This window comes from Sorex fumeus, unplaced genomic scaffold (assembly GCF_029834395.1).
Source record: "Sorex fumeus unplaced genomic scaffold, SorFum_2.1 ptg000024l, whole genome shotgun sequence".
NCBI classification, from domain to species: Eukaryota; Metazoa; Chordata; class Mammalia; order Eulipotyphla; family Soricidae; genus Sorex; species Sorex fumeus.
This window is the reverse complement of record NW_026606081.1, coordinates 23,185,156-23,213,140: the sequence shown is the minus strand read 5'-3', so window position 1 is coordinate 23,213,140 and position 27,985 is coordinate 23,185,156. Positions and strand designations below refer to the sequence as shown.

At 46.6% G+C, this 27,985-nt stretch overlaps 1 protein-coding gene across 1 annotated transcript; it reads right to left on the bottom strand.

The window, feature by feature from the left end:
* Positions 1 to 33: 33 nt before the first annotated feature.
* SMC4 (structural maintenance of chromosomes 4) lies at positions 34 to 26,943 on the bottom strand. The gene is made up of 23 exons (XM_056114324.1): positions 26,817 to 26,943; positions 26,532 to 26,722; positions 25,584 to 25,775; positions 23,900 to 24,076; positions 17,372 to 17,536; positions 16,612 to 16,739; positions 15,953 to 16,093; positions 14,719 to 14,869; positions 13,010 to 13,174; positions 11,488 to 11,721; positions 9,387 to 9,572; positions 8,001 to 8,162; positions 7,540 to 7,765; positions 7,382 to 7,461; positions 6,665 to 6,817; positions 5,516 to 5,642; positions 4,215 to 4,404; positions 3,722 to 3,866; positions 3,295 to 3,468; positions 2,431 to 2,613; positions 2,051 to 2,283; positions 1,106 to 1,289; positions 34 to 737 (listed from the first exon to the last, which is right to left on the bottom strand). The coding sequence occupies exons 1-23, from the start codon at positions 26,941 to 26,943 to the stop codon at positions 585 to 587; spliced, it is 3,867 nt and encodes a 1,288-aa protein (XP_055970299.1). The 3' UTR covers positions 34 to 584.
* Between the last annotated feature and the right edge of the window lie 1,042 nt (positions 26,944 to 27,985).

The window sequence follows — 27,985 nt, the reverse complement described above, 5'->3', positions numbered from 1 at the left end:
TTCTTTTGCATGTCTGGAATTTAAACTCGGGCCTCACATATGCAAGGCAAACACTACTGCTATGTAGTAAGAAAGACAACTGACATACTTAGTTGGGATATATTTTTATTTAAAAATTATGTTCAAACACTATTAGTTTATTGGCCTCTCCAAACAAGTTTTCTAAGTATAACAAGCTATATATAGAAAAACATATGACATTAATTCTCATCTTTTAAAATTCAAATCGAAGTTTAAAACAAAATTCCTTGATATTTGGGATTAGTGATTGTTACACTGGTAACCTAAGGCTGAACCAGAGTAACCGGAGGCCACTTCCAAAGGGCCACAAGGATACGCTGAGCCTTGACATCATCTAGTGGAACCAGAGACTGATCTGGGACTAAGGTAAAGGCACCTGACCGCTCAGACATTTCCCCCTCCAACCTGCAGTTTACAAAATCATCTGATTCTTACACTCCGAGAAGCAGCAGGCACACACTATTACATAAAAGCCAGGATATGAATATATATGATACAATTTCTAATTATTTACAATAGAAAATCAGTAATACATTGAACCGATGCAGATTCAATTTGAGGTATCAACAGAGTCCTTTAGATGCAATTTCTTTGGGGTTTACTGCAACACTTTTTGTTATATTGTACGTCTTGTAAATCCCAATAAGTCTATCTGAAATTTCAAACATGTTATTGCGAAGAGAAATTATGATGAATTGAGCATTTTTTGTTTGTTCCTAAAGAGAAAGAGAAGTAGAAACATTACTAACAAGTAACACTAACACTTTCTCCTTCCCTTCTGGTAAATTTTTGGGAGGTGGGGAGGGGCTGAGATTCTGGGGATGGAACCCGCTGGCATTCTGCCCTGGAGTCCTACTCCAGCCCTAGGAATAAGGATCACACCATCAAGGAACATAAATGTGGAAGCATTTTGCCAAGTCTTGTAGTGGAAAAAAAGATCAGGGCAGAAAATCTAAAATCCAAATTTCTGCTATTTATTTATATTTCACTTGTCCCACATGGAAATATTTGGTTCAGATAAAGGACTTGGTCTCCTGATATCTCTTGGCCCACCTCCCCAGTGGAAACCCAAAGGATTACTTACATATATATAAAATGCAACAATGGACACATTTTTAAAATCAAGGGCAGCATCAATCTCATCCATGAAGTACAGGGGTGTGGGTTTGTAATGGTGAAGAGCAAATACTAATGCCAACGAACTCAGTGTTTTTTCTCCTCCTGAAAGGTTAAAGATCTTCTTCCAACTTTTCTTGGGTGGCCGAACACTGAAATTAGGAATATCAATTGTTATAAGTCAAATGACTTGAAAAGCTGAAGTTAGGACTTAAGACTGGCTGTCCTGGTTTCTACTACCATTAATATTTGTGTTTCACAAATCTGAACTTTTGGGGAATAATTTCATAAAGTCACTTTCAAAAGATGAAGACACAGGGACCATCCTCCAAACTGTAGCACACAGGTTAAGTACTTCGAGTCCAAGCCCTCCAGCCTCTATTTCCAAAGAATTCTGACTTGTGTTTTTAGGGGCCCTGGGTCATTCTCAGTGTTGGTGGTACAAGCGGTGAGCAGAGCTCCCTCAGGGGTCAATGCATCGCTAAAAGCCCTCAGGCTACACGGAGTGGGGGGGGGGGGGAAGAAGAGAAGATATGCCAGGGATCAAAGAGGCACCTTGGCATGTTCTTGAACCATGAACCGTCTCCTTGGCTTGGGAGCTCTAGAGTACCAGGGATCCAACCGAGGCTGCATGTGCTCAACTGCAGATGTCTCTCTGGCCCTCACACTTTGCGATTTAAAAATCTTCATGTTCAAGTGACTCAATTTAGGGCTAGGGCAACAGTACAGCAGGCAAGGCACACGCCATACATGCAGCTGACTGGGTTTGGTTCCCAGAGCCTACTAGGAGTGATCATTGATCATGTGCGCACTCCCTGGGATAGCCCAAAGACCAAAAACGAAAATCACTCGAAGTGTAAAATTAGATATCCAGCACGCGCTCCAACACTATTATCAACTGCCACCCACGAACCTGAACATGATTCCTTCTGAGAAAGGGTCCAGACTGTCCACCAGTTCCAGCTCAGCATCGCCCCCCTGAGTAAGCATCTGGTAATTCTCCTTTAATTTGTTCGTTATTATAGAAAAGCCTGCCATGAATTCATTAAGCCTCTGCTTCCGAAGATCTTCATACGCCTGTCTGAAATTATCTCTCTCAGAAGTAATTTGGTCCAATTCAGCTACCCGTTGTAAATATAATTCTTCCTGTGAAAAAAGTGTTTTCATGAGAAAAGCACCTTCAGCAAGATACTCTTAGAGGCACCCCCCACACGCCCCCCTCCCTTCTTCCTATACATCAGTTACAGGCACTTCAGGCTGTCAATGGAGCACAGTGCACCCTCGTTCCCCCACCTTCTTCTTATATTCTGCAATGGCACCGATGTTTGGCTTCATTTCATGGCACTGGGCTTCCAAAAGTGCGATCTGACTTGTTATTGAATCTGGGTTCTTGATGGCTTCAAGGTCCTCTGGGCTTAGAACTGGAATTTCTCTGACAGGATTACCTTCAATGTGATGCAATGATATTTTTGAAATCTAAAGCAAAGTATTAAAATTAGTTGTCTATAATCAGGATTTTTTCTTTTTCTTTTCTGGGGTCACACCTGGTGATGCTCAGAGGTTACTTCTGACTCTGCTTTTAGGAATTACTCCTGGCAGCGCTTGGGGGATGCCAAAGATTGAACTCTGGTCAGCTGCATGCAAAGCAAACACCCTCCCTGCTGTACTATCACTCCATATAATAAAAAAAATATAATAAAATATAATAAAAAAAATTCTGACTATCAAAATAACATGAAGAGTTGACTTATTTATCCACTACTATCACAGAACTTAAAAAACACTGCAGTGTGTCCATGTGCTGATGTAGTTCTTTGTTAACTCTCAAGTGAGCCTGGAAATAGGGATTAATTCTAACCACTGTCTGTAGAGTTAATTTGGTATACCTTAGACACTTGAAAAGTGGCATCATGGACTGAAAAATCACAACATGGCTCAAAACTAAAACACCAACCCTTTTTCATAACTATATATATATATTTTTTTGCTTTTTGGGTCACACCCGGTGATGCAGAGGGGTTACTCCTGGCGGTGCTCAGGGGACCATATGGGATGCTGGGAATCAAACCTGGGTCAGCCGCGTGCAAGGCAAACGCCCTACTCACTGTACTATCTCTCCAGCCCCCATAAACAATATTTTAAAATGTAGCAACTCACCTCTTTTTGCCAATATTTTATTTTAGAGTTATGTTCAGCAATATGGCCATCTATTTGTTCAAGTTTCAACTTAATGCCAAGTGCATCTTTTTGGAGAGCATGCTCACTTTCTTGAATCAGTTTCAGTTCTTGAAGTAGAGTCCGGTGTTCTTTCTGGATCTCTGGTAAAGATTCCTGGAAACCAAGAACGGACACAGGTGAGGCCTCTGCCCGGTCACAGCAGTGACAGCACAAAGACAAACCTAGCACCTTCTCCTTCCTGACAGTTGGCAAACATTTGGGGCTTGGGAGATGGACTGGGCCCCAAGCCCCCTGGCTCTGCTGGCTGCGGCCCAAGGCCCACTGCATACAGAAGCCCCGGGCCCACAGGCGGTCTGGTCCGCCCTGACTGGATGAGGCAGCCCACTGCGCCTCCTCCCGGGCTCACCTCCGCCGCGTTTGTGTTCTGTACGACTTCTGCCGCTCTGTTCTCCAAGCCTTTCAGTTCTGCTATTAAGTCATTCACTTCTTTCTCAGTATCTTTTATTTCTTTCTTTGTGCGAAACTCAGTATCTTCTGCTTTCTTAAGATTTCTAAAACAAAACAGTAACATTGAAATTGTAAGAGTTCCAGTTTCTGTAAACCTCCCAAATAACTTCCCAGGGCCTCAATGATACCTTTTGCTACCAAGACTAAACTTATAGACCATATTTACACTGTCTTTATGTTCATATATACACATGCAGGATACCTGTATGTTATTAAGCTCAGTACAACTTGGTAAGAATTCCTGTAAAAGCTTATAGGCTGTGCCGACATGGTCACAGAACAGAAGCAGTTTCATTTCTCTAGCTTGCGGGGAGGAGACGGTTAAGGGATTTTCGTGGGAGGCAGGCGGTGCTGCAGAGTGGACACACTGGCCATGGACGCACATACTCTACCTGTCTGCAGTCTTGATCGCTACTTGGGCTTTCGTAATGGCAGAAGCACATTCATCCAGTTGCTTATTTATTTTATCAAGCTTGTCTTGCTGGGCCTTGAGCTTATGGTTATTGATCTCTATGATGAGGTCATGCAGCCTCTTCACTTCAGCTTCAACCTTACCAGCCTTCTCAGCCACACGGTCATACTCTGAAACATAGTTTTAAAAAAGTCAAAAATCCTAATTCTAGGCTAACACCACTTCTAAAATGTCAACAACAATGGAAAAGATAGCACAGAGGGTAGGGCGTTTGCCTTGCACGCAGTCAACCCGGGTTCAATTCCCAGCATCCCATATAGTCCCCTGAGCACCGCCAGGAGTAACTCCTGAGTGCAGAGCCGGGTGTGACCCAAAAAAACAAAAAAAGTCTAGTGGGGGAAATTCGAGACGACCGCTTAATGTTTCACATGATTATGTGCACACAAAGGACAATCTTTTAGTTTTCCAAACAGTATTTCCCTTCATGTGTATATCGCTTTCCTGTGTACTCATTTCTTTTTTTAAAAATTTTTATTGGTGAGACACCATGAGGTACAGTTGTAGACTTACAAATTTTTGTGCTTGGGTTTCAATTATACAATGATCAAATACCCATCCCATCCCTCCACCAGTGCCCATTTCTCACCACCATGTCCCAGTATCCCTCCCACCCCCCACCCCCCCTTGCCTCTGTGGCAGGGCATTCTCTTTTGTTCTCTTCTGTGTACTCATTTCAAGTGCGTTTCTCCAGACCCTGCTTCCTTAGTCTATAGCTACGAGTGGAGGGCATTGGCAAAACCAGATAAAAGTACACAAAGTATGAAATCAAGAGTGCGGGCTCTGGATTCAAAACGCCTTGGTCCAGAATCCCTACACTCCCACGTAAGATCTATAACTTTTGCTAAATTATGCAAACTACTCTGCCTCGCTTCCTTGACTATCGAATGACATACATGCTTCAATACTCTCTACGGGCTGGAGAGTACAGGGGTAAGGTGCTTGCCTTGCAAACTCCCAATGCCAAGTTCCACATATGGTACATATAGCCCCTGAGACTGGAGGGTGGACTCTGACCTGCTGCCTCCCCAAAGACAAATGAACATAAACCCCCAGGAAAGAACCCCCCCCCCAAACACAAACGCTTTCCCCCCTCCCCCACAGCCAGTTGCCGAGCACAGGTCCAACCTGCTCTGTGAACAGTACTGCCAGGAAGGGCGACAGGAGGGGATTCAGGCTCAAAATTCCTGACCATGATAACTCTTTTACACCTTTTACACATACCCGCTTTGAAAGCTTTAACGTTCTCTTCCAGCAATTTCTGCTGCTTTTTATCAGGGGCTGTAGCAAGTACATTAGCTTCAAGTTCTTTAACTTGTACATTCAAATATTCTTCTTGCTCTGATAAATGCTGCAAAAATGTTTAAACATTCAAGGTCAACTTTTTTTTTTTCTTTCTGGGTCACATCCAGCAATTCTCAGGGGTTACTCCTGGCTCTGCACTCAGGAATTACTCCTGGCGGTGCTTGGGGAACCATATGGGATGCTGGGTTGGCCCCGAGTTGGCCGCATGCAAGGCAAATACCCTACCCGCTGTGCTATCGCTCCAGCCCCCAAGGTCAGCTTTTTAACTTAGTGCAACAGCATTATTTTTTTTACATTTTGAAAGGCCCTTAAAATCCTTAAATGCTTATGTATAAAACATGCCAGGTAAAAACGATAACTTTAAAAATAAATATGACCTAAGAAGTTGGCTGAGTGCCTTGGCCTGGTGACAGTGGCAAAGGAAACGAGGGGCTGCAGCAGAAGCATGCAGTGACCTAATGACAAAACCCGGAACAAAATGCTCTAACACAGCTCTAAGAAAATGAACACCACGGTTTGAAAAGTTTAAGACAGACTATACCAATAATAGTGTAACGTTAAAAGCTCATGAATACTTAATGTGTGTACCACATACAAAAAGACTTGCATATTTCTATACGAAAACACTATTAAAAGTGCCTAAAGATTGAAGGCAATGAATTTTTTTGAGATCTGTCACACATGTACCACTTAAAAAAAAAATGTCTATTTTTGTTTTGGGGGGCCACACTCGGTGTGCTCAGGAAACCAAATGGGGTGTCCGGGACAGAACCCAGGTTGGCTGCATCCAAGGCAAGCAGCTGCCCCACTGTACCCTCCCCCTCATGTGCTACGTCTCCAGCCACCCAGACCCTGGTTTCGGGTCCCAGTCGGCGATGCTTCTGGCTATGCTGCAGATCAAACCTGCGTCGGCCACGTGCAAGGCAAAGGCCCTCCCCACTGTATTACCTCTCTGACCCCAGGCACTGCCTTTTTAATGGGGCAAAACTCTGCACTGAAGCGAGACTCAAGGGTCCCGAGAACTCGGACAACAGTGACGCTGCTCGAAGCAGGCCCCGGGCCAGGTACCTGAATGCTCGCTGTGAACTTCTCCAGCGTGTTCCTCATTTCCCTGGCGCTCTGCCGCAGCTTCAGCACCGCTTCCTCCAGCTGTCCTTTCTGCTCTTGGACTTGTGCTGCTCGCTGAGACTCTTTCTGCAACTGTACTTCCATTTTATTTACCTACCAAACACAAAGTTAACTTATGAAGAAGATCCAAACAATACCAAACAACTCAACGTGGCTTCTGATTAAAGCTTTGATTCTGAAATAGGAAAAGCACGTAATGCTATGATAATTATGCAAGATGAAACATGGAACACAAGAATATCAAGTCATGAAATATCCTGATCTAAATCTAAGATAAAAAGATACATTTATGTCCACATATATATCTGTTGCCTACTTTCTATTCCCCCCTGCCCCACCCCGGTGTGGTGGTATTGGATCTTGCTCTGCTGGTGGAATATGTCACGGCACACCCAGAGCCGGGGAACCGTGTGCGGTGTGGGAATGAACTGGTTTCTGCAGGGAAGCCGTGTGCTCCAGCCCTATGGGCCAGCTCTCTGGTCAAAAACATGCAGTATAAAAATTTTCTTTTTTCGGACCTGCATGGCTGTGCTTAGGGGACCAGGGATTGAACTCGGGCAGGTCACATGTAAGGCAAGCAAGCGCCAGACCTGTTCTGCTACTGCTCCAGCCCCAACGAACACCCTTCCTAACAGAAGACTGTTTACACCCGTTTACCTGCTCCTCGGAGATCTCGGTGATGACTGAGGACCCCATCCTGCCTTTCATCACTTTGCTGCCACCTCCCGTCATGGTACCTGCATCCAAGGAGGGCGAGTGTCAAACCAAAGCCTCTCCCAGGAGGAGCGAGGCACGGGCGGGGGCAGCCACCTCACCTGACTGCTCTATGATCTGTCCCTGCAGAGTCACCACCCGCCACCTCCGGTCACTCTGATACGCTACTCTTGTGGCTTGATCCAAGCTGTCGGCGACCAAGGTATCCCGCAGAGCAAAGTAAAAAGCTTGGCGAATTTTCTCGTCTTTCACTGTTACTAAATCAAATAAACGAGGAGTATTTTCAGGAGTCTGAATTCTGCCCATCTTCTTGGCCCACACTGCCATCTAAAAGTTCAAGAAAAAAGAAAAAACGCAACAACTCACAATCAAGAATTATCTGTTGTAGGTATCCCACTTGTCATTTACATAAGGAATAGGCACACAGAAAATGTCAGGATAAAAGTTTTGGAATAATTAAGTATTATTTATTGGTTCATGCACAGTTATATTTAAAATGATTCAGACATTTCTGCTGGAAATTACTGTTTACATGACATTACACACAACTATGAATACCCACCTTATCTAACCCTATAAAAGTCGCAACTCCAATATTTTGTCTTTTAAGGAAGTTCACACATTCCTGGGCTGTATCAATGGACTCAACAACAATGTAGTCTAGCGCGTGACAACAAGACGAAATGGCAACATCATATTTTTCATCAATTGCTCCCAAGTCCCCCTAATAATTAAAAAGGAGAAAACAAAAATCAGCAGGGCGTTAAATATGGAATCATTTCATTACTATTCAGATTTTATTTTTTTTTTGCTTTTTGAGTCACACCCAGCGATGCTCAGGGGTTATTCCTGGCTCTGCACTCAGGGATTATTCCTAGCGGTGCTTCGGGGACCATATGGGATGCCGGGGATTGAACCCAGGTCGGCCACGTGCAAGGTAAACACCCTACCCGCTGTGCTATCACTCCGGCCCCTACTATTCACAGATTTTACTGCTTTTAAATGGAAACTACATTCACATCATTTTAAAGTACAAACAAGGGGCCAGACAGCTAGTACAGCAGTTAAGGCACTTGCCTGGCATGCAGCTGACCTGAGTTTGATCCCCTGCACTGCACCAGGACGGACGCGTGAGCACAGCTGGGTGCGCCCCCAAACAAGAAAGAAAAGCACACAGATGGCAGTTAATGGCAAAAAAGAGTCTCCTCCTTCTGCAAAAGGAATCTTGGCAAGGCGTTTGGCTCATCTTTAAGAGGTGTATGAGACAGTCTAGGGCCAAGGTGCCTATTTGAGCGCGGTCCAATGCCCCCTCTCCACAGAAACCATGGCAGTGCATGTGACTTAAGAGTCCAACGGTCGCACTCTCGGGCTCGGAGACCCATCGCTGTCCCACACGGCAGGATGATCCACTGCCCCCCCCCCCCCACACACAAATGAGACCGTGTGGGCCTGAGCACAACCAAAGAAAACACAACCTAGGTGATTCTCAAATGCCCTCCGGACTGGCCTAGTGTGGACAGACGCGGGCCTGGCAGCTTGGAGGCCCCCTGGACTCTCCATTCCCTGCCTGGCCACCCTCCTTACTGGGACCCAGTCCGCTAACTCCTCACTTTGAAATACTATTGATTTCCCCAACCCTGACTGACAACTCTCAATAGAGTGGCATAAAACCCAAAAGAAGATCGTAAGTTTGGTATTAAAATAACTCTAACTGACCAATGCATGAGGGAGGCCTGGATTTGCCCCAATGCACTGTTCAGCAAGACCCCAACACCAAACAAAGAAAAAACAATTTTTATTGTGCCTGAGTATAAGAGCAAAATATTTACAAACCTGGAATGCTAGTTTATGTACTATGATACTCAATATATTCTGTTTTTAAGTCAAAGTAGGAACATTTACAGTATCTTGAGAAAAATAGAGTCGCCTGCAAACAAATGTTCTTTACCAGCCGTCCGTATATCCCGGGGATCCGGCCAGACTTCTTTTCCTGAATGATTGCATCAAGGACCTTGCCCCTACTTCGGGTCATTGCTAAGGAACTCTTTGCTTCTTCGACTTTTTGAAAAAGATCGCGAACCAAACTTTTGAAGTTTGTTTCTTCTTGTGCAAGTTTTTGAAGCTCTTTTTCTTTCTGAAAGTAAAAAGTCAGGAAAATGATTCCCAGGGTGGAAAGAGTCCAGGGGCCGATTCCAGTTCAAACCCCCCAGTGCCACATCTGATCCCGAGGCAGGAACTGCTCCTGAGCATAGAACCAGAACAAAGGTCCCTGAGCACTGCTCAGTGTGGCCCACGAACCTCTACTGACCCAAAGGAAATGAATCTCCAAAGCACCTGCCAATCCCTGGACAAAACTGTGTCGATGCCTCAAAAAGGGACAAAAATAGCAACACTTGAACAGGAACAAAGTCGGCGTGTGGCAAGATGTCAGCCCTGGGCATGTGGACACCACAGCCTCAGAGCAGTGTCCGACAGACAGGACAGGCAGCATGGGCAGGGAGACCGTTTGGGATGGCCCATAGTTCTGCAGAAACTGAAAAGGACAAGACTGTGACTAAATGGAATTTCTGTCTCCTAATACTAAAAAATGAATTTTATAAAACCAGACCAAACTGCACAGCTGAGGACTAGCGCCGGCAGCAAGAAAGGGGCTGCCTGCTCCATCATGTGAGAAGAGCAACTTTCCTCTCAGGCCCATGTTCCTTAGTCAGCACCCCACCACCAGTTACAGTGGGGTCCAGCAAAAGCTGACACTGCGGACCAGGATTTCTCCAAAATTTAAGCTACAGCTGGTGTTGGAACACTGTAGGCCCGAGTCTCCCTGATGAAGAACTTGTAAAGCATCAAGCCTTAGCAACAATTTCAACTCTACGTGGTCACACACTTCCCTGTCGACCTAATCATGTACATTTAGGAAAACAACTTTCAGTGTATCCTTTTTTTTCATGGTAAAGACTGCTTTATTGGTGACAATTAAGTACAAGTCAATAAATATGGATCCCCAAAGAACTCAGATTAGCAGTCCATTTAATCAACTGTGGGATAATGAGTTGAAGTCAATCCTGCTTCCTGGGAAGTGAAGCCAGAGGCAGCCGATAAGACGGCAGGTGCTGTCCCACCCACTGCAGAAATCAGAGACACCCGCCCTTAAGTGCACTCAACTCCATTTCCTCCCGGAACCATGTATTCTCTGGAATCTTCTTTTTCTTTTTTTGCTTTTTGGGTCACAACCAGTGATGCACAAGGGTATTACGCCTGGCTTTGCACTCAGGAATTACTCCTGGCGGTGCTGGAGGACCACATGGGAATCGAACCCTGGTAGTGTGCAAGGCAACACCCTACCCACTGTGCTACCGCCCCAGACCTGGAACCTTATTATTCAACTGCCTGCAGGAAGCAGTACTTACGGTCCTCTGGGCAATCTGACCAAGAGTCATCAAACTACGCAGCATCTGGATTGAGTGCTCAGTGTATTCTCTAAACTACATTTTCTATTGCCATCTTGTCTAATGAGGCTTTGCAGACTAAGTCAAAAACAATTTTTTTATAGTTCTATACCTATATCCCTAACTATACACCTAAATCCCTAACTATAGCTACAAAACCCAAAACAAAAAATACACGAAGATGATGCCTTGCACACACACGAATTTTTTTTTTACTTTTACCCTTGTATGAACCTTCTAATTGTTTTCCTTTTTCACCTCGTATGAACTCAGATTTAGAAATAAAAACCTCCTTTGGTTCACCTTATTTCCAAAGGGTGGTGGTTAAGTGACCCTGTTATTTGCTGATTAATGCTTCTGAAAGGAATATCCTTTCTTTTTTGGTCTCTGGTCGGCACCCAGCAGTGCTCAGGGCTTAGTCCTGGCAGTGCTCGGGGGACCATATAGACACGTGGGGTATCAGGGATGGAATGGTTCGACTGTCTCCATTCCTATCTGAACGTTAAAGTATTAACCCACTTCTTTTCAGGAAGACTGAGCTAAGTGGGAAAACCCCCCAGCGCCAGGCTGGTGAGCGATGCCCAGCCAGAACTGCACACTCACCTCCGACAGTTCCCGCTCAGCCTGCGGAAGTTTCACCTCGATCTCTCGGACCGCAGCTTTCCTTTCCTTCAGCGTCTCCGAGGCTGTGACGAGCGCTTCCTTGGCCTTATCGAACTGCGAGACGGCGGTCTTGTGGCGACTGAGATAGATGTCGAGCTCGGACTGGGCGACATCCATCTTCGAACGCGCTTCATTGACTGATTTGCTGAAAGTCATAAGTTTCTGTTCTTGACTCTGTTGGAACGATGGAGCTCATGAAGCTGGACATGTCGAGGTTTGCGGCCGTACCCGGCGGCGCCCAGAAAGTGGCTCTGCCCTGTACCCACTCTCTGGCACACCAAAAACTGGAGTGAAACTCTAGATTTCATGGCACCCCCCCCCCCCACTTCCGGGGATGGGGTGGGGTACACCTGGTGGTGCTCAGGGCTTTCTCCTGGCAATGCTCATCCTACCTGCTGTACTACAGCTTCAGCCCCTCAGAGTATTTTCATATCCCCTTCCCTAAAAGGATCAAGTCTAAGAAGTTTTTGTCTGAGCCACACAGGGCGGTACTGGCGCACTACTCCGGGCTCTACACCAGGACATTACTCCCGGTGGCCCCCATCTGGGCTGACAGGGATGGAACCTGGGTCAGCCGTGTGCAAGGCCCTACCTGCTGTGCCACTGCTCTGGCCCCTCTGCAGACTCTGGAGCGGAACGTTTCATTAAGTATCCTCAGCCAGGAAGCCGGGGAATCCCCACCACGGCTCACCACTGGTCAGTGAGGAGAAATCTGCGTTCCTGTCTAAGTGGCGTCAGAAATCTGACTCTGGGGGCTGGAGTACAGTGGGCAGGTGGGCGTGAGAGCCCCAGGGAAACTGCACCAAGCGCCCTGTCCCTGGAACCCCTCGGGGCAACGCCTTTGAGCTGCTGCTGTGATGAGCAATGCACCTGCCGAGCCCTGAATGCCGGAACCAAGGATGCTGCAGTCAACACAGCACAATTTCACTCTGCGCTGAAAATACTCCTTTTAACTTTCCTGTGGAAGAGGATGCTAGTGTGACAGCCTCTGCTGTTGAGGGCCAGGGCTTCCTTTCGGAAGACACACAGAAGGCGAGGGGCAGTAACTGGGCGTGGTGGCGCCCTATACGTGGGTAACGTGGGTACCAAGAGAGCAGCCTTTTCCTGCTCCCATCATACACGTTCAGTCAGGGTCAGAGACAGCACAGGAGCAAAGGCCCCGCCCCATGCGCAGCTGGCCCTAGGACCCCCAGCCACTAGCAGCCCCTGAATAGTATCAGTGAGGCCCAACCCCCACACTCCTGATTCCCCCCCAAAAAAATCCGTTAGATCTTTAATAAATGACAAAGTAGAAAACAAAAAAAGTCTTGGTTGTTTTCAATAACACTGGAATTAAAAGGCCCAAACTTCTCTGCAAGTAGTTCAGTCAGCTTTTAATATCAGTTTTTAACTTAAAAAAAAAAAAAAAATCCCAAGCTTAGAAAAATTCACCAAAATAATTACCAATAGTTAACATACTCACTTCTTTTTCTTTCTGAAGCCCTTGTGTTTCCTGTTTCAGACTATCCATGACGTCCTTTAGTTTCTTCTCTTCTTTCTCTTTTTCCTTCTCAAGGGTATTGCTCCGAGTTGTTGTTTCAGCTATAATCTTTTCACTCTTGGCTGGTACATTTTTAAATCCTTCAACCTATGATTATAAAACCAGCATAAGCAACATTTGTCTTCTTTATTTTATTTATTTTTTGCTTTATGGGTCATACCCAGCAATGCTCAGGGGTCACTCCTGGCTTTGCACTCAGGAATTACTCCCGGTGGTGCTCAGGGGACCATATGGGATGCTGGGGATCGAACCCGGGTCGGCCGCGTGTAAGGCAAACGCCCTACCCGCTGTGCTATCACTCCAGCCCCAACATCTGTCTCCTTTAAAAGCATCCCTTACCATCAAAACTCTAGCCTCTGAGATTTTATTAGGTTCAACTTAGCTGGCCTTATCAACAAGTACTTTCCTAACCACCCACTGCAACCTCTCTCTTTGTTCAGACAAACAAAAGCGGTAATTCACAAGTCTTGATTCTTCAAGAAAACATCACCAAACATCAGCCAAGCGGCACAAATGCTGGCCGACTTTGACCATGAGTGTGGAAAGGCAGGACTACAGCTGAATCTTACGAAGACAATGTTTATGAGAAACAGCCTCGTTCCTGATGCCCCATTCGCTCTCAACAGAAGACCATCTCCAAATGCAACAGCTATGTGTACCTAGGTCGAGAAGTCAACATGACAAATAACCTGGCACCCGAGATGCGCAGGAGGAAAAGAGCGGCTTGGAACGCCTTCAAGAGCATCGAAGAAATAGCTAAGAGGACGAAGAACCTCCGGCTCCGGGCACATCTCTTTGATTCCGCTGTTCTTCCTGCATTAACATATGCCTCAGAGACCTGGGCCCTACGCAAACAGGATGAGAACGCTATTCGGGTCTCCCAAAGAAGAATAGAAAGAGCTATGCTTGGAATATCAAGTTTCACTCAAATGAGAGAAAGAATCCGGAGTTCTGACATCCGTCGATGATCAAGAATCAGGGACGCTGTCTCGTTTGCCAAGGTGTCAAAAATCAGATGGGCTGGTCACGTAATAAGATTTAAAGACGACTGCTGGACCGACTGGATTCCATGGGACATCAAAAGACCGCATGGCCGCCCACCTACCAGATGGTCAGACTTCTTCATCAAGATCATGAACGATCGGTTTGAGGCTCTTCATGTTCCCAGAGAACAGATGCCATTGGGCTACACTAGCACGCGACAGGGACAAATGGAGACGTTGCTGGTGCCCGCTCGGGCAAATCGACGAGTAACGGGAAATTAAGTGATTATTAAGTGTGATTCTTCAGGACCGACAACTTGCCCAGGCTGGACATTCTTTCTTTTCCTGTTCTAATCTCAGGCGACACTGATCTTTATTACATATTATGATGTACTGATCACATGAAACCACTAGTTGGAGCGTGGCCCACGCTCTGCCCTACATGGCCTCGGCCAGTCCCACACCAAAAATCACCTCAACAACATGCAAAACTGACTTCTGAGAACAAACATCAGGCTCAAGTCTAAAATAACGAACAAAATTCAAACTGATTTGGAGAAAAATTTAGTGAAAGTATATATCCTCAAAATAGAATGAAAATTAGACCTGATGTTCAGACAAGAACAATTAATCCCCCCTAAAACTCACCTTTTCTTTATCTTTTTGAAGTTGTTTCTCCAGTTTTTCTGCTTTACTTTTAGCATGTTTCAATTTTTCCCTAACTTGAACATCTTCCAAATCTAGCTTTGTAAATGTTGCTTTGTTCTCCTCAATATATTTTGTGATTTTATTCAGCTTCCTAGCAAAACAAAGACACTTAAAAGTCACTATTTTGGACATTAAAATATCTTAAAACCATTTTGTATATCCGGCCTGGCAAACGTCCTCCACAACTTCTAAATCCTTAGAAGGCATAATCTTAAAATCCGAGGGCTAAAGTGACAGTACAGTTGGTAGGGGACTTGTCTTGCAAGCAGGTGACCTGAGTTGGATCCCCGGCATCCCATGGTCCACGCCTCCAGCCCCCAGCACCCCCAGGAGTGACCCTTGAGCATAGCTGGGTGTGTCCCCAGAGGAGACACAAACCCTCTAATGTCAGCTAACACTCACTTCCTATGTGCCATGCGTGAGTCCTGAGTTACTTTACCCGACTAAGCTGAATGAGAAATACTGCATTTTCCAGTGAAACATTTTCTGCATCTAAACTATGATAACCCGGGGCCGTAGCTTGGTGGTCACTGCACATACAAGGGTTTGAGCCCTGTCACTCCACCTCCCACCCCCAGGCATAGATTGCTTACACTCAAAGAGAAAAGAAAATAGGTAAAGGTAAGGTGTCCCTGATTATGGGCAGAGAGGGTCTAAGACTGGAAAAAATTATGTCTCTAGAATAAAGCAATCTTGGAGCAGGGAGACAGTCTGGACTTCAGTACGTGGGGGGGCCTGGATTTGATCCCAAGTACCACATGGACACTAAGCAATGCTGGATGTTGCCCAAGAACAAAGAAAAAGAAAAGAATCCCCTTGAAGAACTGTTTGTTTCGTTATCTTGAGAATGAACAGTTCACTGTTTTTTTTTTCAGTGGTGCAGTTAGTGTGTTCAATCACTAGGGGGCAGTAGCCCCCGCTACTTCAGACCACTGTCAGCCCGAAGCTGAATATCTGATCTCCCAGGCTGTGGAGAAGGTGGAGGGGGCAGCAGGGCTCAGCCCACCCTTGCGCCCCCCCCCCCCCCCCCCAAGCACTGAGCAAGGTAGCCAGGAGTCAGCTTTCCTCAGCTACAAGGGGCCATTTCCACTGCCCTCACACAACTTCCCATGTAGACACGCGCGGTAAAAGTAACTGAACGCAAATATTTTTAGTATTTTCCAAAAGAGATTACTTCTCTACGTCTTTCACAGCTTTATTCTTCTCCTTCATGTCACTAGACAGTTTACTGCTCTTCTCATTGATTTCTTTAGTATCTTCATGAATTTTGTTCTTCTGATTTTCCATTTCAGCAATTCGTTTTTGCAGGTCATAACTGCAGAGAGGACAAAGGGAAGTGAGAATCCCACAGTGCCATTCCTGAAATTGCCACCTCAGAAGAGCCAGCTGTTCCCACAGAGCCTCACGTTTACTGGGTGACTGAAGGGGAAGCTCAGGGATGCTTAATAGTGAACTAAACAGGACACAGACATACAAAACTACCAAGAGCAGCAAAGACTGCAAAGTTACTTCCCAAATTAGTGCAGTCTGTTTAAGACGCAACGTCAGGGCTAGAGACGGCACAGAGCGGAGGGTGCCTGAAGGCACGTGGCAGCCCCTAGCTTGCTCCCCACAGCCCACAGGGACCCCAAGCCTGCCAGGATAAGGCCCTGGGCAGCCCTGAAACCCAAACCAACAAAGTCCAACCCAGTGCTAAGAAAAATTACCCCAACTTAATAAAGTCACTAAAGACAACAAAAAATTCCCTTTGTCTTTACATTTTTCTAAATACAGGAAAAGAGACTTGAACCTTATGCAGGAAACTAACGGAGAAATTGACGAAGACGTACTTACATGTAATACTGACAAACGTGATTCTTTTTTTGAAATATTTCATTTTCCAAGGTAAGAAATTCGATGGCTAAGTTCTTCTCTCCTTCCAAGGCATCCTTTTCCTTTTCAACCATCTTCACTCTGTTTAACTACAAAGTTAAGAGCATGCCGTTCAGGGTTGGAGAGAGCCCAGGGGGCAAGGTGCTTGCCTTGCATACAGCCAACCCTGGTTCCACCCCCAACACACAATACTCTGGTCACTGCCAGGGGTCCCTTCTGAGCAAAGCCAAGAATAGCCCCGAGCACTGACCACCAAGTGTTCAAGTAACGGTTCAAATGAACGTCGTGCTTACCCCGAACAAGTGTGCTGGGACTGGAGAGAGTACAGGAGGAAAGGCGCTCTCACAGTCAACCCGCATTCAATTCCCGGCACCGCCTCAGGCCTCCAGAGCCCCGCCAGGAGTGAGCCCCGAGCAGAGCACTGCCAAGGCCTCACTCCTCTTCCCTCCCTCCATAAACTGTTCAAATAATACAATTCCTGGGGCTAGGATGACAGGACAGCCGGGAGTGCCCTTACCTCATTGTGGCTGACCCGGGTCCTACCCCAGTATCCCTTATGGTTCCCCTGAGCAAAGTCAGGAGTAACCCCCGATAACTGGGTATGGGCCCCCACAGCCCAACTCCCCCACAACACACTGCACCCAAACCAAAAATATCCAAATGATACACCTGTAAAAATTCAAGGATGCAAGTATAGCTTTGCAACAAAAACTGAAGTTACCTTCTCTCCTCTGTGCTCATTCAACAATTCCACTCTCCGGCATAAGACCTGGATGGGCTCGTTGAGTCGTGCACAGCCAATAATGTCCTCCAGGTACTCCAGCATGCCCTCGTCATGCTCCGTCTGGCCTTTGGGCTTCATCATGGCGATCTGCTCAACTTCCCCCTTTAGAAAACGCAGATTTCACAGCCATTATGTATGTTTAGATCAATCTTAAGTTACGATCAGAAAGACAATAGTAATAACTACGTGCTTAGTGAGACTGATATCAAGGTACAAATGAAAACCTTCTTTCCACTAAGTTTTGATTTTACAGATGAGGGTAAAAAATGTACCTTTCCAAAAGGACCAAAGGCAACGTAACAGAGAACTGATCCAGAAAACTGAGTTTTGAGGGGACCAAAAGGAAGGGAGGTGTCTTAGGAACCATGGGAAGGGGGCAGTACACTAGTGAAGGATGGGTGCAGTGAAACCATCACTAGCAATGCTGTAAGTCACAGTACCTCAAAATCAAAAAGACAACAAAAACCCATTAAAACATAGTATCATGCATTTGCAAATACTAAAATAATAAAGAAAAAAACCCCCCTATCTTTCCCCTTATGTAAGCTCTTATGAAACTATGAGACCATATGCATTTGCACAAACCAAAGGAAGACACCCCATTTAGGAAGGCCTTTCAGTATAAACAACTAATTCTTCTATAAAGCAAAATTCAGCTAAGATATTTATACAACTTACAAATCAAGCATTGTGGCAATATGAACTATTTACAGAACTAAACCCAGGCCTCCAATTCTAAAAGAATTTTCAAAGAGACCACTCCTGGCTAAATTACAGTAGGAATCCTGTTCCAAGGTGTGATTCTGACCACACTTACTCTGTAGCCCGTTGTGACTGCGATCCGCTATATACCAGTCTCCCTCCGGCTGCAAGGCTCAGCCTGGGAGACTGGAAGGAAGGCCACTTGCTCCTCACAGTAAAGAAACGCCAAGTGTGTGGAAACTACAAGTCCTGGTGCACATGACACTGACAGCACTTCTGCATGGGATGCAGATTTTAAACAGTCGTCTGTCAACGCGATGAATCAGCAGGAAGAGGGGAGAATTCTAGCAGGGGCAGAGGGGATCTGCCTCCCGGGACTCACAGGGACCCCCTCTACAGTTGCACAAGAGCAGAGAGGGACATTTTTAAATTGCACACTATAAAAAAGTTTCTTTCTCAACACAAATTTTTTAAAGAAAACCTGCTGGCTGTGGCCAAAAAAAAACAAAAACAAAGCCCCACCCAAACCACCTGAACGTAAAACAAAACAAAACAAACCTTGGCAAAAGTCATCCCCCCATCATTTTGTACGCAAAGTCTCAACTTGACCATAAAAATAATCTAAGGAGGTTGTCATGCAGTCTTCTTCCTGATTTACTCATGGGAAGGAATAGCATTAAACTATCTTCACACATCAGTATTTTGTGTGCTGATGGCATTCTTATCAAATGCAAAGCAAAATATTAGTCAAATAACTTGTTTTAAGCTTTCTTCTGCAGCGTTTATTCTGCATGAATCAGTGCTTAAGATTTGTTTATGTTTAGGGGCTGGAGCGATAGTACAGCAGGGAGGCAGTCTGCCTTGTACCCGGGTTCAATATCCCGCCATCCCATATGATCCCCCAAGCATGGCCAGGAGAGATTCCTGGGTGCAAAGCCCGGAGTAACCCCTGAGCACTGCTGGTTGTGAACTCAAAAGCAAACAAAAAATTGTATATATTTTAAGCAAAGATCAACTCTTTTCAAATATTTGGAACAACAGTCAAGTTAGTCAAGTTCTAGACAGATCTTTAAACTGGAAGAAATATCCAAAGCTTAAAGCTTACAATGGAACAAGCTCCAGCCACAAGGAAGCTGAGAGTCTCAAGCCTGGCAGGGTTTGTCAAGCGCAACACCACCAGCACAGAGGCCAACAGTCTGTGCTGCGGGAACTCATCGGGCACTGAGGCACGTAACAGCATCTCTGCTCTGAGTCCCCGCCAGAGGCTGCCCCTACTGCAGCTGCCCCAGCCCAAACTGTCTCCACGGCGCTCAGTGGCCTGGGGGAGGGATGCAGAACCCTTGGAAACCACCGATCTGGTGGCAGTCACTGAACTTAAGGATGCAAACAACAAATCACAGTGGCAATGCCGCACATTCTCACAGTGCTCAACAATCTCACTACTCAAAGCAAATATTTTAAGACGAATGAAAAACTGTAACAAGGAAAATTTACATGAGTCGGTTTTCCAGTTTTTTTGCTGATTAAATTACTGCTGAGACAGAGGTACAGATCACTGGGCTGGGCACATGTTCTGCATACAGAACGCCTGGGTTCGTCCCTGGCACCTTCTGGTCTTCATATGCTGCCAGGAGTGACCTCCTGATCGTGGGGACAGGAGCGGCCCAAGAACCACCAGGTACAGGCCGGAACAGAGCAAATTCAAACTTTGCTAAAGGCTTCACAAATTTCGTACCGAACTATTGTTGAGGAGAAATACTTGCTTTGGAAACAACATAGATGTAGCTTATTTCTGATTACATTATCTTCCCCACTTAAATAGAAAGCTGTACAATATGATTTATTTTTATTTTAACAAAGCTGCCTAGTTGAAAACAAATGCTCAGCATATTTATCAACAAGAAAATATTTGTAAAACAAAAGCTCACACTACTGAAGAAGGTAATAAACCAGGATATTGGGACTCAGTCACATCACTCTTTGATAAAGTAACTTTCAGGAAGAAGCAGGGGAGACACGATCTGCTCTAACCTCCTCCAGAATGAGTCTGAATCTTAGCAAGCACAAACTACAGAAAAATCAAGAACGAAGCTTTAATACAAGTTTTTCTCTAAGAAAATTCCTAAAAATCTATCTTTGAATGCAGGGAAAAAGGATTTTGGTATCCATTTTCACAATACCAAAATAATTTTTTAAAGCGTTTTATTCATATGGAAAGTATCATTCTTTTTTTTTCTTTTTTTGGGTCACACCCGGCGATGCACAGGGGTTCCTCCTGGCTCTGCGCTCAGGAATCACCCATGGCAGTGCTCAGAGGACCATATGGGATGCTGGGAATCGAACCCAGATCAGTCACGTGCAAGGCAAATGCCCTACCCGCTGTGCTATTGCTCCAGCCCCCCAAAATAATTTTTTAAAATTGTAATTTGCCTTTTTTTTAAGCTACCAGAGAGAGGCAAAGAAACCAGGTGATAGTCAAAAGTTTAGATCTGACTAAAAAAGTACTGCATTCTCAGGCATAACCACGGCAGATTTTATGGCTACCTTCCCTCCTCTGTTAAACAGTGGAGTGTGAGCACAAAGTGACATGAGTTTGAAACACAGACACCCCGGGCAGGCCCTCCTGGGCAGGCTCCCTGGCAAATACTGAACACAAAAGAAAAGGGAAGCGTGAGGGGCTACCCTGGCTGCCCCGGGTTCCATCCCAGGTACCCCATTAGGTCTCCCGAGCCTGCCAGATACGACCTATGAGCACAGAGCCCTGAACACCAACCGCGAGTGCCGTCCCCACCCCCACAAAAAAGAGAGTAAGCAAAAAAGAAAGGATCATCCTGCAGTGGACTGCTAGCCTAAGATCCATCCTCTATCCCCGAATCAGTAGGGAAGCTTCTGGGGCACCTCGTAAGGCCCCTGGAACTCTGCCAGAAGACCCCTTAAGGCAGAGCCAGGAGTGAGTCCTGAGCACAGCTGAGGTGGGTCCCAAATTTAAAAAAAACAAAACCAAACCCCCAAACAAAAGAGCCTCTTATTTCCTTTCACAGTGGAGCTACTGAACAAAACCCTTTTGGACACCTGAGGTCTTACTGATGAAACGAAAACCGACATTTGCTACACTACGAGTTTATTTCAGTGGGCCTGAACAGGACGCCATGCCAAGTTCAGGATAAATGGAGTGAAAAATGAAGAATGTGCGGAAAAAGAAGTATGATGGGTAGGTAACAACCCTCATTCATCTAATCTCCAAATGGCTAAATAATAAAAATAAAAACTGGCTGTCTTTAACTTATAATCATTAATATTAAGATAAAAGCTGGAAACTTCAACAAAACTAAAACTGTGATTAAACTAGCAAATTTTGAGGCGTTAATCAAACACTTATGAAATAGCAATCCTTAATGGAATTTTGAACTTAATAAAAGCGGAGGCTGTCATTCTACCTTGAATGGAACAAATGTACCCAAACCTATTAAACCTAATTTACAGTTACCATAAAATGCTAACTTTACTTCTCTGTACCAACAGTTCTTACAATGGGATGTAAGCTTCCAAATAGGGTAAAGATGAATGGGGAATCATCCAGAAATGGGGGTGAGCTGTGCATCACCACCCCCTTTTCTGAAGGCACACTGGAAGGGGCAGCAACAAGGCCTGGCCATCTTTGGCCTGGGCCGACCCAGGAGCCGGCCTACTGGGCACTCCTCGGAACAGGGAACTGCTGAAACCAGGCAACCCAGACCGGGTCGGGGGCAGGAGAGGGAGATGTTGAACCAAAGCCTGGTCCCCAGAATCTTAAGGATTCGAACCTACTATACAAACTGAGAATAAACATATCTTTCTATGAATTTCTAAAATATATCGCAGGGGCTGGCGCAATTAGCACAGCAGGGAGGGCGTTTGCCTTGCATGCGGTCGGCCATGGTTCAATCCCCAGCATCCCATAGGTCCCCTGAGCACCCTAGGAGTAATTCCTGAGTGCAGAGCCATGAGGAACCCCAGGTGTGACCCCCCCAAAAAAACCCGCAGATCAATTACGCTATAAATCATACCATTGGCCTGTTGATGCTTGACTCAAAGTAATCATATTATCTTGAATAAAAATATTTCTCTAAGTACCCCAAAGCGTGGCTAGCTTGGAGAAGCTGTCTGACGAGAGAAGGTACTAAACACCTCATTCTGGGGGCTTCGCATTGCAGGGGATGAACCAGGTTCATTCCCCCGTACCACAGATGATCGCCCAAGCTTTGCCAGAACACAAAACCTGAGCACAGAACCAAGAACAAGCCCTTGGGCACTGCTAGGCGTGGCCCCTGGGCCTCCTTCAGGCCACGCATGTGTTCAGTTTCCCGAGCTCTCTCAGGCACCACTTATTTTTTGATGAGTTTCCAGTATGATGCAAACAATAAAAATAAACACAATTGCTATTTCCTACAACCCGATAGCACTTATCAAACCTAGTTTTCTAAAGGGTTCTAAACCTCGAAGCTCAGTGTTCTAAACTGAACCAAGAAGTACACCAGGGTTGGAGATGGGCGTGGTACCCAAGCCAGCCAGGGGAGCAAGCCCAGAACAAAGGCCTGAGCACCTCGGGGTTGATGCCTCCCACCCAAATTAAACCAGAATCCAGAATGTGGAAGTCCCCATCTCAGTCACTGTCTGACCAAGACACACACACTCAAAGCTTTAATACAAGGTTTATATAAATTCAAACCCAACTCACAAATCTATCTGAAAAATAATTTCCCAGCATTTGTTTGAAGTTTGGGGAAGTTTAATAAAAAGTCCTTATAATTAAAGATAAAAATAAGTGATTCCAGAATTTTTAACTTGTACATACTCTAAAATTATATTTTACTAAAAAAACTTAAGACTAAAATGGAAACAAACATTTTTAAGCATTCTTTGCAATCATAATTAGAACATTAGCATGAACGTTCCCACTTACACTAAAGAAAATTAGAAGCCATTACTATATCACAATGCAGTTTTATTATTACGCTCTTGTGCCTGGATATCATATAGGAAAGTTTCAAACAAAGGGATTTTAATACACATGACAAAGAGCCATGTTTAACACTAATTTTTTCCTAAAACACAAAGAAGATCTTACTCAAGAACACAGGATTTGTAATAAAAAATCAACATTAGGAACTTAAATTTTATACCCCCTTTAAAAATACACAACCCTACCGTGATACTTCAGAATGAAATATCAGCATTTCAAGAAGGCTATTTTATTCATAAGAAAGTCCAACGGAAGTCATTAAAAATAAATTAGGTGCTAAGGTAAATTTATCAAACTACCAATATACAGGTTTTCCATTCTTGCTATATACCGGTAGTAGAGATGAACACAAAGAAAACAGTGACTAAAAGATGATTTTGTTGAAAATGTTGTCTAAAGGGCAATAAAAAGACCAATGATAGGTGATCTACCCCTGTCACACTAAAGCAGCACAATAATATTGGTGTTCAATGTTCATTTCACTACGCCAATATTTACGTGCTGCTATAGTGGAACAAGTATGTCAGTCCATCCAAATGAGAAACAAGCATCTGATGATGAAAATTCCCAACGAATTTCCTTAAATTTCTAGAGCAGCAAATAATGATTCGCATCTTGACTGTAGTATGTAAACCATGATGTGCTGCTACAGTACTTTAAGGCTCCAGATTACAGGATTCATCCAACAGGGAGAACTTCCCCGAGTTACTTTCAATATAAGCCCCAAGAATAAGAGAACCTCCGAAGTTGAATCAACTTACCTGCAAGATTAAAAATCTATTATGGTCCAAGTCAATCCCATGGCTTCTGAGAAGGCTTCCCACATCCTTAAATGTTGCCTTCTTCCCACTTATGTGATAGACAGAAGTGTTATCCCTGTACGCGGTTCTGGACACGGAGAAGTTACTGTTAGGGATGACTTCATAATCATCCCCTTCCTGTTTGGAGGAAGAACAAAAATCAGGAAACAACGAATTTCGGAGTCTGCCCCAATTTCTATTGATTCACAATGAAACTAAACCTACAGATCGCAAACTTCAAACACAAACAAAAGCCCTCCATCCATCCCATCCCAACAACTCACTTTTTACAAGTCTTTTGATCCCTTCACCGTATATTACAAAAGAAAACAAAAGTCCAACCAACATGAAAACAAAAACAATCTCCCCACCTCCAAATAAGCCTAAAAGCACATTTAACTGGCTATTTGAGAACAAAACCTTCACCATATCCAAATAGAACCATCCAAATAGTTGTTGTATCGATAGATTGACCCTTAACCAGTCCACTTTTAATAAAGCAAAAAACCAACACCACCAAAAATCGAAAATGATGACTCAGGGAAAAATAAAGGAAAGAAATAAAGAGGGTGACATGTCTTAATTTGGGGAGAGGGGTATAAAAAAATACGCCAATAAAAAGAAATGCAAGAAATGCACAGAATTATCTACACTACCACAAGTCAAGAAAAAATTTTAGAGGAGTAGAAATCTACTTTAATATTAAAACTCACTTTTCTTTAAAGGGTTTTTACTTTGTAAACAAGGCTCGTAAAATTCACACGACTCCAACAAAAATACGCCAAAGAATAAACTCCACTTACTGTCATTTATTTCCCATCCCAAATTGTGCAAGAGAAATGCTACAACTTGTGCAAGAGAAATGCTAAAAAATAAAGTCAAAATAGATGGCACTGTGCAGATTTCATTAAAGTCCTTTATCCTGAAGCAAAACAAAAGACCAATTGGGCAAAACCAGATCAAATCACATCCCTACTTCACTAAGCAATATAGGTTTCAATTATTTTTAGCTAATCATTTCCAAAGTTAAAAATCAAACAGAAGGAAAACAATAAACAATACCAAGAGAACCAAGTAATCCAAAGACATTTTCCTTCTAAATGTATTCCTTCCAAAAATACAAACAGGTTAGTCTGACCCGCTCTTAAAAGGGCAGTTCAAGCAGAAGCAATTCTATTATTGATACACAGAAGGAACGACGCGTAACATGAAATTATTTAACGTGCCTCGAAATAATGAAGGCAGTAAAACCAGCCAGCGGTTACACGTTGGCCTTCTGCTGTTATCCAAAACTAAAAGCAAACAAAATGGGTAGTCAAAGAATGCCTACTTGGCACTCAGATATCCAAATAGCAGCGTTTGTTCCATCAGCAGGAACACGAGCCACTTATAGAATTCACTTTCCTGGCCCAAATTTTAATATTAAGTTAACATTAAGTCAGCATCATGCGATGAACAGCTGCCGCCATTACCCATCAGAGATCAGGCACGATCACGGGATCAATAAAATCAGTAGCTGTTCTGCTTAATTGCAGACCAACTTAAAAAAACATTTAAGCCAGAAACAACAAAAATGTACCAAGTACAGAAGTTATTTCTTTTTTAAAAAGAAGCCGCCAAGCCAACCGGGGCGTCAGTTTCTTACCTTATCGATGATCTTTTGAAAATGCACCTCGACCGTACAACTCTGAATATCCTGGTGCTCATCAGAATTGTGAATCAAGACCGAGAGCTTTTTAGATCTTATTTTCTGTGCTCGGTAGCCAAACACGAAAAGCATGGAATCAATAACGTTGGACTTGCCGCTCCCGTTCGGCCCAATAATACAGGAAAAACGCTGGGTGGAAAAGAGCAGAGCCCAGTCAGGTCGCATCCGTCCGTCACCCCGTGGGCTGTTTCTTGGTGGGGCGGAGGGGGGAGGACTTGCCCGGGCATAAACCGCATCTTGGGCTTCCCTGCGGAGAAGACCCCTGAAGTTTCCTAAAACCAGGTACCGTGCAAGTTTCCTAAACTGAAGTACCGTGCAAATTTCCTAAACTCAGGTACCGTGCAAGTTTCCTAAACTCAGGTACCAAGCAAGTTTCCTAAAACCAGGTACCGTGCAAGTTTCCTAAAACCAGGTACCGTGCAAGTTTCCTAAAACCAGGCGCCATTCGAGTTTCCTAAAACCAGGTACCGCGCAAGTTTCCTAAAACCAGGCGCCATTCGAGTTTCCTAAAACCAGGTACCGTGCAAGTTTCCTAAACTCAAGTATCGTGTAAGTTTCCTAAACTCAGGTACAGTGCAAGTTTCCTAAAACCAGGTACCGTGCAAGTTTCCTAAACTCAGGTTCCCATCCAAGCCTTGACACCGCCGTCAGGGGCCACCCTCTCTCATTTTAACCCAGGCTTGGGGGAGGGGGAAAAAGTAAAGAAAGAAGGAAAGCAAGCAACCCCCTCCAATAACAAAAAGCTCCCGGAAGCAGTCCCGTCGGGGGGGGGGGGCCCGCGGGCCTCGGGATGCTCCGGGCTGGCGCGGCGCGTCCGCCGCCCCGCGACGGGCTCGGGGCGCGCGGTTCCCGGGGAAGGCAGGGGCCCGCCGCGGCCCGCGGTACCTTGTGGAAGGGGCCCAGCACCTTGCGGCCCGCGTACGACTTGAAGTCGCGGTTGACGATGTGCGTGATCATGAGGCGCGGCGCGCCCGCCTCGCTGGCCATGGCGGGCGGCGGCGGCGGCTCAATGCCGCCCAGGATGTCCTGCAGACTGCGGCCATCGTGCTCGGGCTCCGGGGGCGCCGGCTCGGGCTCTGCGGGGCGGCAGGGGCGGCGGGGGCCGTCAGGGGGCGGCGGGCGGGGCCGTCGGCGCGCCCCCGGCCCCCGCGGCCCCGGCCCCGCGCTCACCTGCGGCGCCCGACGGGGGCGTTGGCGGCGGCGGCTCGGCGGCGCGGCCCGTCTCGTCGGGGCTGGGGGGCGCCGGGTCGCGCGCGCCGCGACGGCCGCCGCTGGCCGGGGGTCCTCGGCGCGGCATGGGGGTCACGGCGGCGCGGGCGGGCGGCGGCGGCGGCGGGCGGGGGGGAGGCCCGGGCGGGTGCGGGGGGCGCGGGGGCCGCGGGCGGGCGCTCCCGTGGCGGCTGCAGAGGGCGGCGGGCTCCCCGCTCCGGCCGCGCGCTCAGCTCCGGCTCCTCCACTCGAAAATGGCGCCTAAAATACAAACTCGAACGGAAATTCGTTACAAACGCGCGCGGGGCGTTCTGGGAAGCCGCTCGTTTTAAAAAAAAAAAAGTGCGGCCGCCTCGGCCGCCATCTTCAGGGCGCCGGCGCGCATGCGCGGGGGCGGGAGCGCGCACGCGCGCCTGCGGGTGCGTGTCCGTCCTCTCCCGCGCGCCCCTGCTTCCCTCCCTCTCGAGCCAGAGCCCCCCCACCACGTCAGTATTTCCCGGAAAGACCCCCAAGCCCCCCGGCTAACAGGCATTCGACACCCCCACACTGTTGCAACAAACACCTGGCGACTTGGGGAGCGGAGGAAGCGACGCGCGGGGCCCCGCCCCCATCGGAAGGCGTGGCTCCGCCAGCCAATGAGATTCCCGCGGGAGGGCGGGCCGCCGAGGGGGCGGGGACTCGGGCGCGCGCGCGCGGGGGCCCGGGCGCCGCGCCCCGGGGAAGCCTCGCGAGAGGAGGAGGGCGGCCGCGGGCGGGGGCGTGGGGTGCGCGTCTCCATGGTGACGGGGTCCGGCGGCGCCGCGGCGGGCCGGGGCTGCGGAGTGGCGTGGAGCCGGGCGCGCCGCCTCCCGGGCGAGGTAACTCTCCCGCGTGGCGCGGCGGGGGCCGGCAGCGCCCGCATCCCCCCTCGCGGGCCGCGGGTGCTGCGGGCGCGGGCGGAACCGGGCCTCGGGAGCTCCGGGGGGCGCCGCGCCGGTGCTGCCGTGAGGTCCGGGCCAGCGGGAGAACGGCCCTCCCGGGTGGAGCGCGGTCGGATGCCGGGGTCCCGGGCCCTCGGTCCAGCGGCGGGCCCCCCGGGGGAGGAGAGGGGTGCCGCACCCTCGGCCCGTCTGGCCCCGGGATGCCCATTG

Coding starts and splice junctions, on each gene's coding strand:
- SMC4 (XM_056114324.1), bottom strand. CDS start 26,943: ATGCCGCGCCGAGGACCCCCGGCCAGCGGCGGCCGTCGCGGCGCGCGC. Junction 24,077..25,583: donor TTCAAAAGATCATCGATAAG/GTAAGAAACTGA, acceptor TCCTCCAAACAG/GAAGGGGATGATTATGAAGT. Junction 13,175..14,718: donor TTCAAAAAGATAAAGAAAAG/GTGAGTTTTAGG, acceptor TTATAATCATAG/GTTGAAGGATTTAAAAATGT.